At 40.4% G+C, this 13,364-nt stretch overlaps 1 protein-coding gene across 1 annotated transcript; it reads right to left on the reverse strand.

Annotated features, from left to right (window-relative positions):
• Positions 1-4,811: 4,811 nt before the first annotated feature.
• Positions 4,812-11,830, reverse strand: LOC140939606 (uncharacterized). Its single transcript, XM_073388854.1, has 3 exons — positions 11,694-11,830; positions 6,936-7,140; positions 4,812-6,566 (listed from the first exon to the last, which is right to left on the reverse strand). Exons 2-3 carry the CDS (start codon positions 7,119-7,121, stop codon positions 5,061-5,063), a joined length of 1,692 nt encoding a protein of 563 aa, XP_073244955.1. The 5' UTR covers positions 7,122-7,140; positions 11,694-11,830; the 3' UTR covers positions 4,812-5,060.
• Positions 11,831-13,364: the final 1,534 nt, after the last annotated feature.

The raw sequence follows: 13,364 nt of genomic DNA on the forward strand, positions 1-13,364 counted from the left end.
ATGAAGCAGTCTAGAGAGAAAAAAAATCGAATGAAAGATGGGTAAAGATACACGGAATATGGAAGTTTCGAAAGGGGCAAACACATGAATAACACATAATGCGCGCGGAGGTGCGAAAATCTAATGAATTCAGCTTACCTCAAGCTCAAGTGTTCTACATCTCTTCGAGAAATAAATTCATCCTTGTAAAAACAACAAATTTTTCGCTTTCTCCTTTTATGCCCAGCTGTACTCCAATTTCTAGTGCCACAATTATTCTGATCTCCTCCTGATCCGGCCTGACAACGAAAACAACTACGCCGGGCCCACATTCCCACATGGCGACTCGGCATGTCGAGGACGGCAGCAAACCATGTTTAAGAGCATTTTGACGATCACTCCGATGATAAAATACAGTAAATTTGAGATAAATATTCAATAAAGAAAAAATGCAGATTTTTCACGAAGAAATTGACGAGATTTCTTCGGGTAAAAGACAAATTTCCTAACATCTCAAGTGTCACACTAAGATGGGGTCACAACAAGGTCGCGCGTGTGTTGCACGTTTTCCGCTCTAACTTTTGATTGGCGCATAGAACAATAGAGTACTAAAGTGTGACGTCATAAAAATGAAATTTCTGAAATTATGGGATTTGTCAGGATATTCTGAAAGAACAATGTCCAAGTGGCCTGCTTGCCAAAAATGAGCATTTGGAGGCAAATTGTCTCTGAGATCGTAGCCCAGTTATGCTTACAAAACTCCATACAAACCCTTCTAAGTTTTTTTTGGGTCGACCCAAAAAAAAATTAGAAGGGTTTGTATGGAGTTTTCCGAGTATAACTGGGCTACGATCTCAGCGACAATTTGCCCCCAAATGCTCATTTTTGGCAAGTAGGCCTCTTGGACATTGTTCTTTCAGAATATCCTGACAAATCCCATAATTTCAGAAATTTCATTTTTATGACGTCATCACTTTAGTACTCTATGCTGAAACTTGGCCGTGAGGTATAAGACAGGGGAATGGGGAAAATAAAGCTAAAAAAAGGTGTTTTTGTCACGTTTCTGACTGTTTTTTTGGCGATTTTTGGATTTCGGCCAATCAGAACGCTTGATTTAATTGAAATTAATGATTTTAAAAAAGTTAGCACCTTTTAATCACTTTTGCCGTTCGCCTGCCTACCTTTTACACGGACCATTACTTAAACGAAACCAAAGATCAGTTTAGAATACGATCCACGAAACGCTCATACAGTGAACCAGTAATGGCGACGAAATTACACACTTGACAGATTTTCAAGGGCCGTGCATATGAACTAAAGCATCGTGCATATGGATTTTGTTTGAATAAACAACAAGCAAATTTACTCTAGTATCTCGGAATAATTTTTAAAAACCAGAAAAATTATTACATACCTGAAATTTGCAAGAATTCGAAGACCACTCCACTCAGACTGCATCAAAAACACAACCGTTGAATTCACTTTCCGCAGCTCTTTCTCTGCGTTGCAGAGACGCACGCCATCTTTCCTTTGTTACACATTCCTCTGATGTTTCTTTACAAATAACGCTTGGTCTCATGGCATAAATGAAAGGAACCAGAATAAAAGCGGCGCAAAAGTGTTAATGCCGATCGATTTATCGGATGCAATTATCAGTGACGTCATCTCCCGGACTGACCAAGAAGAAACATCCAAATTGATCAGTAATTTTTACGTTTTCACCAGTCTGAAGCGCATACGTGCTAGTCAAGGAGGACTGGACGTACAATTCATTGATCAGTTCTCTGAGTTGTCCCTCATCCTTGCCCAAATTCTCAAAAATAAAGTGACAATTAGAGCAGCTGAGTTTTCCTGATATTAACCTGAGCTCTGCTCGACACTAATGAACTACAGTCGAACCCCGGTTTAAGGACACCCACTTGATACGGACACCTCGTCATTATGGACAGTTTTCTTTGTCCCTGGGAAAGGCCCCTACATTTTCTCTAAATACAACCCACTTAATACGGACACTCGTTAATGCGGACAGCGGGCACTTGTTTGTTGCCCAATCAACAGATTCTCGTAGAAATTCAACTTCGCTAATGCGCACACTTCATTATCAACTGTTTGCTGTCATAGACCTTTCCTGTGTAGGTGAAAAAACCTTCAGGATAGGACAATTTCTCGGCGATTTGTATACGGTACGCCAATTTCAGAGTTTCGGCATCAAACGAGTTATGCAGAGAACGGTTTTGATTAAGCAATTCCCGAAAGTAATATATAGATGAGCGATTCTTGACAGTTTCCGTGGATTAGTCTGCAAAACTAGCCCGGGGGGTACTCCTGGGAATTCTTGGTTGGGGCGTGCCACCCGGTTCTCCAAATCCTGACCCGATTTCAGACCAAAAAATGTAATTTTCCACACCCGTCTTCAGACCTGGCCTTAAGGCAGAAATCATGTTATCATTACTTTCTAGATTAGAGCACAAACAAAAAAATTATTCAAACCCATTTCGAATTCGAATATTTCTCTTTCTTTCTTACTCATTTGGAATCAAAACGATAAATACGTTCATACAATCCGTAGTTCTCTCGAAAAGCATACCCGATTCCAGACCAAAGTGGGCAACAACGTGTTAACCTCTTTTTCAGACCAAAACGGCGCAAAAATCCTACCCGATGGGGCGGCACATACCTGTGTGGCTTATATAAGGGAGTATTCTCCCCCCTCCCCGGGGAAACTAGTGACGGCTTTGTTGAGGAGAGAGACAGGTTAGAGATGTTTTAAAATTTGACGACGCTCCTTTATTTTCTAAGTGTCGATAAGTGTTTTGTTGTAATAAAAGGTGTTTATGACTTAAATGACATGACCCTCTAATACGAAGACCCTGTTAATACGGACAGTTTGTATGGCACCTTCCGTGTCCGTCTCGACGGGGTTTGACTGTAATCAGGAAATACGTGCGACTGGGAGCTCCATGCTAATTGAATACTAAAGACAGCGACAGTGTGCGTTGTTGTGTGTTGGTGTGCGATTAAGGGTAAATATAAATGTCATGTAATGCTCTATAGTTGTCAAGTCATGGCCCCTGGCGGGGAGGAGGGGAGGGGCAACAAAGGAAGTGTGGGTAGAGGTGTTCTGCCTAGGCCTTCATACCAGGCCTGTTTACGCCAAAAGGCATTTTGCTACCCTGTTTATCGACTGTTTAAGACACCAAAACTTATTTTAATACTCTGCCCTGATTCGTTTCTTTTGTATATGTGTAATTTTGGTGGCCGTAGGATGAGCGGTTTTGAAGTTATAGACCGAGGTTTCCCCCGGGTCGCAGGAAGCAAAATAAAGCCAGGTCTGAATAGAGTTTAAAGGCTTTCCGGTTTAGAAAAACATTATGGGAAATTGTGCACCCTGTTTTTAAAGGTCTCAAGACCCTGGTAACAATACATACCGTATTTCTTCGATTAATTAAACGGCGCCCTCGATTAAACGCCGCAGATGGAAGCAAAATTATCAATAAACTCCGCACCTAATTAAAAGAACACGGCTTCTATTCGAGGATAATGAGAAAAAACTCGGTACAACTTGGTAATCTACACCATCCAGATAATTACGATTCTATCTCAGGAAAATAAGAGAGACATTGGAACCTTTAAAGTACATAATATTTAAAAAACGATTAACTGTTGTCGCTATTGTCACTGTTGTCACTGATTTAAGAAAAGTGATTTCGATACAAACGCCGCCCTAATATAAACACCGCATAGGAAACGCTGATAATTTAATAAACGCCGCGGCGTTTAATCGAATAAATGCGGTACCCTGTTCAGCAGCACATACCCGTTTTAGGCTAAACATTAACAATAACATCAGGGTGAACTCCTCCCCCCACCCCCCCCCCCCCCCCCAACGGGCTTTATGTCTTCAGATATTTCTACCAATCGTTTTGAAGCACAGGCAGACTCTCTGTTTGTGTGACTGGCTAGGCATTTCCGATCACTTTCCGAAGATTTCCGAACGTTGCCGAAAACTTAAGCAGTTATTTGGCTTAGGCTCCCACGCAGACGTTCTTAGGGGATTCGTCACGCGTTCCTGCCGCATTTTCATTAAAGAGGATTGCGTGACGAACAAAAAAAACGTCTGCGAGAAAGGCTATGTCTTGCTCGCAGTAATTTGGGTTAAAATTTCAGAGCAAACAAGGGTAGGACAATATCCTTTTCTTTAAAGAGAAAATCTGTCAGGAGCCTGTTAATAGGCTCCTGAATCTGTATAGTGAAATACTCCATCGCACATGAAATTGAAATGGAAGATAGTTAATTCTCATGACAAGTGAATTTTTTTTCAGTTAAAACGTAGATGGCTTAGAATGATCTACGAAAGGAAAAAAAGGGGGCACCGTCAGTCTAAGACGGTACGATGCGTTGCAAAGTAATTGTAATGGCGGCAACAGCCTTTTTTAAACCTCTTTTCCTTTTTACACACGCGCTCTTGATACATCAGTGATACTAGCCTGCGTAGCTGGCGGTATTGTGTGGGTGCGAGATTAAAGTTTTGGCGGCGGAGCCGTGTTCCATAAAAAGGGAGTAGGGACGAGACGGTTGAAATATTTCTCACGGCTTCGCCGCTGGTGACGGCTCCGCCGTCAAATCTCACTCGACTATATTACAACGGCTCCGCCGCCAAATCTCACTCGACTACTACACAATACCGCCAGCTACGCAGGCTACAGTGATACATGATTTGATGGAACATAGCTATATGAATAGCGTGCGCAGTAAGGATGCGTAGAAGCGATTGATCAACCACATAGTTCATACACTAGACATTGTGACTGCTTTCTCAAAAACGTTTTAATGCTCACACAACCAAACGAAGAAAGAAGAAATTAAAACATTTCCAAATTTTCATGCAAACAAAAATCGTAAATTTAAGGAAGAAAATAGCATTAACTTAGAGCCAAAAATTTTTCTCAATGCTTTCAGACTGTGTGAAAAATGGAATTAGTCCACTTCATTTATAGAACGCGAACTTGGAAGCAAGTACGTTCATATCAGTTTTTCTAAACCGATTCACAAAAAGAGCTTGCATTAATTGCTTGAGTTCATCAAACCTGCTTCAATAGTTCATCTTGCATAGCTGGGATCAAACCTTTGCGGAAGGCAATGGACAGCAGATCCTCGGCCGTTTTGGTCTCGGGGTATTCGCGAATGGCCCACTTCAGGTACAATTCGAACTCGTTCCAATCAACGGTCCCATCTTCATCCATGTCGATGGCCTTCAAAGCGCCCTTCGTCTCATCGCATCTGTAGCAACCAAAGTACGGTGCCAAGAATCCATTGTAGAAGGCATCAAACTCCAACTTGTCATCTCTCTTACCATCTCGCAGGTCCCACTCATCCCACATGGCACGAACCTCGGCAATTAGATGTTGCGCGTGAACCCTCTTTGGCTCTTCTTTGGCGATGGCGTCGCTCATTTTGTCTGTGAGACTACCGCCAGCCCGATCAAACAATAGTGCCAGACCAACTGCGCTCATGTACTCCTCTTTCCTGTTCTTGTGCAGATCCTCCAACATAACTTCTAGCATTCTTTGGGCTCTCTCGGTTGTGAACTGGGGATCATCTCCAAAGAGTTTCGTCAGCCTTGTTACAATCATTCCAGGGGAGGCCAGAGTTGTCATTCGCATGACCGTTTCTTCACCAAAGAAATCAGCTATGCTAAATTCTTTCTTGCTTGGGGTAAAGTTTGGCATTCCAAACACCATATCCAAGGCTCGTTCTCCATAGACAACCTGCCTGTCATACGCTTCGCGTCCAGTGGTGATCCTGGTTACCTCTTGTGCTGCTTTGCGTAAAGCCGTACAGTTGTACTGCTCTAGGACCTTCTTGTTTCCCATGCGAATCATATTCATCAGGGTGACAGTTGAGCTTGCATGACCCATGGAGGCTCCCTCGATGATGAGACTCGCCCAAACGCCATTTGCACCATTGACAAGGCATTCTAACTGGGTGATGTCTGCCATTCCCCACTGCTCGTGCACGTGAACAAGCAAGTGTCCATCATCAAAGCCGCAGTCGTCCATTTCTCTGCGTACGGCCTTTATCCATCCACCAACCTCTTCTGGAAGATACTTCCCCGATTCTTCGGTCACCAGACCGAAGGGACGTTCGTCTGGAGGAAGGGAGGAAAGGTACCTTACCACCTTAAAAATTCGTTTTGGCCTCTTCTTCATACCGTCTGGAAGATCTCGTAAGTTGAAGAGTATCCTGCAATCTTTCGAAAGGTTTTCACGACACCATCTCATCCTCTCAGAGAATAGCTGATTGATTGCTTCAACTTTAAACTTTTTGTAGTCGATGCCTGCCCAAACCAAGTCTGCTTCTATGATGACGTTCTTTATGCCCAGTTCCTTACACTTGAGCATGCCGATTGGAATAGTCTCGGTATCTGGCACTTTGTCTTTGCCGACAGATTCCAGGAACTCGCTGAACGCCCAAAGGTTGGTGAAGTCCTCCCCTTTTTCGTGCAACTGGCGAATGAAGGTGTCACCCAAACGAGTCATGTGAGAGAAAGAGGCTACGATGATGTTCTTGTACCCAACCTTTTTAATCTGGAAGTAATTAAAAAGAAATAAACCAATCTATCAATAATACTTTAAAGGACAACTTGCATTCAATTCTTTGTAAAGGCTTAAAGTTTCCTGGGCAACGCCATTGGAATGAAAATAAACCTGGATGAAAGGCTGGCAATACGGCGAACAGCTGATTTATTTGAGGCCAATATTTCGGCTAGCAAAATTAGCCTTCCACAAAAAAGGCCAGAGCTACACTGAAAGGGAATACCATAACGGCTTCTAATATTGGAACTTTATTACTGCAGTGTTGACAATTAATGATCAGTCACGTCAAGACAATTAAAAAAACTAAAGGGAACTTTTATACATTATTATTTGCTAACCTAAATGTTGTTAAGACAATACCTGCTCATAGATTTTCCACTTGTTTTCGATCGTGTGACCTCGAAGCTGACCCACCGTACTTTCGCGAAGAGAATTGTCCAACACAAACAGCTTCATTTTGCTGAGGTCCCTTCGCTTGTCCAGCTCTTCATCTACGTCCTTATTCATGCGTCGAATAACTCGCTTAAAATTCTTTTTGTCGGCCATGTTGACGCAGCTCAATTTTCTAATTAAAAGGGAAAATTTCAGTTACTTTCTAAATCTACAATAAATACTACAATAAAGATCATATTAAAGAGATGTTCTGTGAGTAAAGATTCCTGTAGATAATGAGTCAAAAATATCAAATTAAGCTCAGCTTAGTTTTTTTTTTATCAGTAGTTTTCAAGAAGGAAATTACATACACAAAAACAACAGCAAGTAGGGTATCTGTCTTTATCGATAATAATGCTGCAAGCATAATCCTGCATGTTGGTCCTCGCGCGATCCCACGCGCCACGCGCCCTCCTTACTCGGACCCAGACTCCACGCAACCCAACCGCTGACTGCAGGCTCATATCAAACCACTGACTGCTGTCCAGTGTACAGCAGGTTCGCAAAACGGGCTGTAACAGACCGATACCCTACTACAGCACGCTGAAAGCCGGAGATGAATACAGGCTAGGAGCCCTGATTGAAATTCAACCCCACAATGTCTAAAACTGTAAGGCAAAAATACTGAAATCGGACGCAAAAAAAAAATGTTTATGAAGGATGTGCGCAGTAAGGATGTGTTACAGGTGTAACTATGGCGGTCGATAGGAACCTACCCTTAGCCTAATCTTACAGTGTGCATGTAGAAAACTTCCGAATCTCTTAGCGTCATTCATGATATTTTTTTGTTGTCTTTTAGCTTCGCAATCTTCTTACCTTACGATACGTACATAGGAACCTTTTTAAGTTAGTCTGAGACTTGAAGTTGTAACAAGAGTTGTGTTTTACGACTGCGATACGCTCTTCAACTATGTCAGTGTTCAGAAGTTGGAAATTGATAAGCAGGCAATATGCTGAAAATGAATATATTTCCTTATTATAGAATTAGTTTTATTTAAACTGAGGTTTGAGGTATAACCACCCCTTCGTCAGTCATTTAGCTGCTACAAAAATACCTTTGAAACCAAACTATTGCAATTGACCGAATTTTGTGACCTATTATCATAATGATAGACGGTGATCTTACGCAGGACATTTATATAGGCAGGGATTAAACAAAATGAGTAGACAAGCCTAACCTGAGATCAGGCGTTATTTTATTATTATTATTATTATTATTATTATTATTATTATTATTATTATTATTATTATTATTATTATTATTATTATTATTATTATTTGATTTATTTGATTTTATTTTTTTTTTGCTTCTTTGCTTCTTTGGCTCGAGAGGGAAAAAAGTAACGCCCTCTTCCCGAAAACAGATTACAGAGATAAAGGGAGAGGGCATGATCGCAGGCTAAGATAAGCTTAACTCTCTCTGCTGTGTGCGAATGAAAAGAAATTGCAAGAACAAAAATGTATGTAAACATTATAATTATCATATCAATGTCGGAGCTACAACTGAGACAGGCTCTGTGGTAAACGTTATTGTGACTTAAGATATCTGGAGAAGCTACACAGAATGACGGAGAAAATAGACATTGAAAATCATGTAAGTCACGTGATATTGACTTGACTTCATGTGGTTCTGTGGACTAAAATCGGGTAATAACTGGTACTTTGCGATTTGGAGAATTAAACGTTGCATAACAGCCGTATACTTCAACCTTACACTCCGATTAAGGTTCTCGGAAGATTATTGACATTGAAAATTTTAAAAGGAAAAAGCGGAAACGTCGAAGTGATTAATTTTGTTGTTCATTTTACAGTCATGCAGCTCTAGGTTTGCAGGCACCCAACTTATTTGACCACCTTACCAATACAGACAGAAGTCACATCTTAGGCAAATTCTTCAAAATTGACTAAAAACTATCACTATTGCAAATCAGACGATTTGTCGGTCCCGACATCCTTATTATCATCTATCAATTCTCGTTATAATGCTATAGAACGCCATCTTTTAACACTAAACGCATTAGAAATCTTACTATATATTTTTCCTTAGCAGACCAAGAGAATTTCCTGCTCTTGAATAAATGGCGCCGTTTTTTTTTTTTTTTAATAATATTGCTTATGGCTAGCTCCCCTTTACTACCTCACCTGAAGCAGAGGACCCTTCGATAAGACCTTAGAATTTGCAGAGTACGCTATTACAAGACTCCCCGCTTCTCCGGACACTTGAGGCCGCGGGGGTCACCTATCTATATATACCTTCCTAAGGCAAATTTTGCTTGTGGTACATCTTTTAAAACGCTTATAGCTCGGCTGTTTTGCAGGCGATTAAGATAAAATTTTACAGAATCATTGTGAAATGATGAAGTTTTTATTTGGTAGATCGCTCTTTGCAGCGGTGCTTTAAGCCACGGTTGTACCAAACTAGGAAATCGTGATTTTGCGTCCAAGTTTGCGCGATGAAGAATAGAAGACAGCACTCTGTGTTTTTATTTGTAAACGATCGGTCAAAACCTCTAACGTGTCACGTATTAACACAGAGTTTGTGGATTTTCTGGCCAGCAAGATATCATGGTTTAATCCTTTCACTGCCCGAGTGTTTGATAGAGTTTTGTAAGGTGACTCGGACTTTTGAGTCTGTGGATGAAATCCTGTGATGTGATTATTCAAATGAAAGCTCTCTGCCTGTACTTTCGCATGATGCTATTTGTTTCTCAAAATTAAAAAAAAAATTAAATTTGGAAATTTGGTCGAAATTTGCGTTTGGCCACATTTGGTAGTGAAAGGGTTAAATGAGCAAAATCTGTCATCCTTGAATTAAAACCTTATATCTCGGTTAAAAAAGCGCTCTGAGAATTCCGCTCAATACATAACACACTCCAGCCTACCAAGTTTACCCCTCTGCAGTGCCATCTCGTGAAGTTTTGTATCTGCCCTGAAATCTTGGCCACAAAATTGTCGGAAAAGTCAAATTTTGAGACTCCCGAAGCCGTCCCTACTAAAGTGAGAGTTCCAAGCGAGATATGTAATTATGGGTAATTACATTCTAGGCTTTAATTTTGTTTGTAAGCTGTAATGTTTTCAAGGATTTTTGAGACGAAAAAGAGTTTTGGTATTAAATTTGGTTGAAATTTCTACAGAATTTATTATTTTAATGTCCATATTAAAAATCACTAAACGTCTGCGTGCCTGGACACGTGCACGTGAACACTTTTTATGCTACTACACGAGACATTTCTGCAATTTGATTGGCTTAGAGAAGTGGGATTTCAGCTTAAGTTGAAATGCCTAAGTGTGAAAATTATCAACCTTTTGTGGGTATAAGTATAAACGAATAATAGCATGATTTGTACGAGATATTTGGCATAAATACACTCAAGATACTGATTTCAAAATTGTCTCAAATTTCACTCGCCTAACGGCTCGTGGTAGTTATGCCAAATATCACTCCAAGTCATGCTTTTACCTATACAAATTATGTACTCGTCTCGTGTACAACTCTGCAACTGACCTGTCCAACTTTTTTACGTGAATAAATTATCTACACCTTCAGTCACCTTGATGCATTTTAACAATGATCATTTCGTAGTAATGCATAAAAAAATCTCGTTTCAATTTCGTCATGTTTTTGTTTAAATTTTTGAATAATTGTATACAGTTTCATGACTGCGCTAATATACAACCATGGTTGCTACATTAGTCAGAGATGTATAGGAAAACGCAAAATATCTTCAAGGTAAAAAAGTTTTTAATCTGCGCAAATTGAACTTCTGGAAACAAACTAAGGAAAAATTGAAATCCAATATCATTGAAGGCTGTAAAAAGGTCTTGGAGGCCTGATCTTTGTCTTGTTATTCATCAAACGGCCCAAGCAGTGCCACCTATGTATCACAACTTCTTCAAAGCACTCAGGTGAGAATGGGACGTAATTTAACAGTTGTCAGAACTACTGGAAATAGATTTGTTCTCCTGCACCAACGAATACGTGCTCGGTGCTGATTGGTTGAAATTTTCTTTTGTTTTTCACTCCTACCAAGAATTTGCTTTAAAACCTTAAGTCGCTTTCGGTGTAGTTGCGCCTTTGAGTTTCCGGAACTGAACTTCTTAACATTAAAGGCATTGCGTGAATCGAAGGCTAGGCAGGCGGCAAGCGCGTTCAATTTTTTTCCATAGAACCTATTTTGGTTTACGTCGGTTTGACACACGGTCGGAGGTTGCATTCTGTGTAGATGCCGTATCCGGACGATTCTAGGTTACCAAAAAAATTCCATTCAGGTTTTGGCAATCGCGGATATGCCGTTATTTGTTGGACTCGATATTGATGCGAACAGGGCGCGAATCATATGTTTGCGACGTGACGCAGACCGATTGCTGTTCGTGTTTCAGACCACTTGGTGTGGCTCGCTGCAGCCCTGGATTATAATGAATTCTGCCTGTTACTGCATGACTAAATTCAGCAAGGGATAGTTTCTTTGCAGCTTAGTTGTTATCTTATTAGATCATTACCGAGATATCTCTCTCAGATTTTTCCATTTTTCTCGTTGGCGCTTTGCTGAACATTTCACTACTGTCCGCTCTCACGTTAAAGGTTTATTAAACAATAAACAGATGTTCCAGGGAAAGGACAAGATGATCGATATCTTTGGAAATTTCTAATTAGGTTTATGACGCAGGAGCTGGAAGCTATCTTACCTCACTAAGTTGCTCTCTCTTGTTGGAAGAAGTCAAAGTCAATAAGCCTTCGCTGCTTCGAGGGCGCGGCAGTCTCACAAGCTAAAGACACAGTCGAGCCAGGCGTTTTATACTTCAAAAATTGCCAAAACAATTTGAATTAATTTCAGACATCCGATGACAAATAATCATTGTTTATGTGAGTATTTCTATTGTTATGCAGTACAAGCAAGAAAAATGCCAAACAAGAATAATCTAGGGTTCTTTGTTCTTATGTCTGATGTTTTATCTGGTCTAAGTCCGATGATTGAGATGGAAATTAATTTTTACCATGTTGTTAATATTCTTGATTTCTTAATTGTGTCACATTCCGGAGTAACATTAAAATTTACCACGAGTGGTTTTGCACCTAGTCAGAACTTAGCCTTAGATCTACCCTTATTTATGTTGTTTGTAGTAGTGTCATCTCTGGTTAAAAAAAAGAAAAATGATCAGTATGACAAAGTTAGACTGCTGGACAGATGGACTGAAGTGGGTATCACTTTTAAAGAGTCAAGGAATAATAAGTTCAGCCATGAGAAAAAACACCCTGGCTTTTTATTGCCGATGTTTCGCACTACAGGACCTTACAGCGGAATTACGATAGAACTTAGATAGATATAAATCTTTGCATAACGCAAAGGTGTTTTTTAATTAAAAGCAACGTTTTTCACTAGTTCACTACTCAGCGACGGACGAGGAGAAGGTGTAGCTATAATTTGTTACGTTAGGATAAGATAATCTTTATTTGGCCGCGAACAATTCAGCAGCTATATGGCAATACCACGATAATAATCTTTACAAAAGATCATAACAACAAAATCAACGCTTTTCAACGTAACACCGTGAGTTAAAAAGCTTTTTCATTACGGATCGTAGCATTGTTCTAACGTAGGTGAGAATCTTTTCTTTTATAGTATTCAACAAAAGGTTACGTAATTATGTTTGACGACATGTTATGAATATTTTTGTAAATATCGATGTATTAGCTTTTTTGGCTATCTTGCCTTTTGGACAGAAGCTGACAGACTTTATACTGACTAAACGTAGTTCTAATCCTGGGAGCTCGATACACTACATTCGATCGAGAAGTACCTTCCCAGTTGTTTTGTTCCACTGGGCTTTTTATTCCGGGTTTTCGTTCCGGGCAGCGTATCATTCCTATGTAATTGTTATCCCAACTATGTTGTCACTATGTATTTCTATGGTTCAGACATTTTGTTAATAAAGCGCTGGTCCTACTGTCCATCAAGGCACCCAGCAAGAGTCATTCACTACGTTCACCCGGACGATCTCAACCTACTTCACTCCATGTCTGTTTTCACGTTCTTTATTCGACGCTAAGCTCGATGTGCGGAGTATAGTAGTGAATTAAGCCTGCTTTTAACGAGTTTCCGTGCCTTAAAGTACAAGTTTAAATACACGTTTGACTGATTGCCCAGTGGTGACAATTTTCTGGAAATGTTTAACGGAGTGTAAGGTTATATTCACACTATACCGCATAGCTCTTTCGCCGGCACGTTATCATACCGGATAGGACTCCTGTTTACACACGAGAACTGTAATTTCGGCGCGATTTCTGTGAAAGAGCGAAGCTGGGCCGTGCCGATCTCAAAAGCCAGGGGGGTACTTTAGGAATTTCTGGGTGGGGAT

Source organism: Porites lutea, chromosome 1, assembly GCF_958299795.1.
Source record: "Porites lutea chromosome 1, jaPorLute2.1, whole genome shotgun sequence".
Lineage (NCBI taxonomy): Eukaryota > Metazoa > Cnidaria > Anthozoa > Scleractinia > Poritidae > Porites > Porites lutea.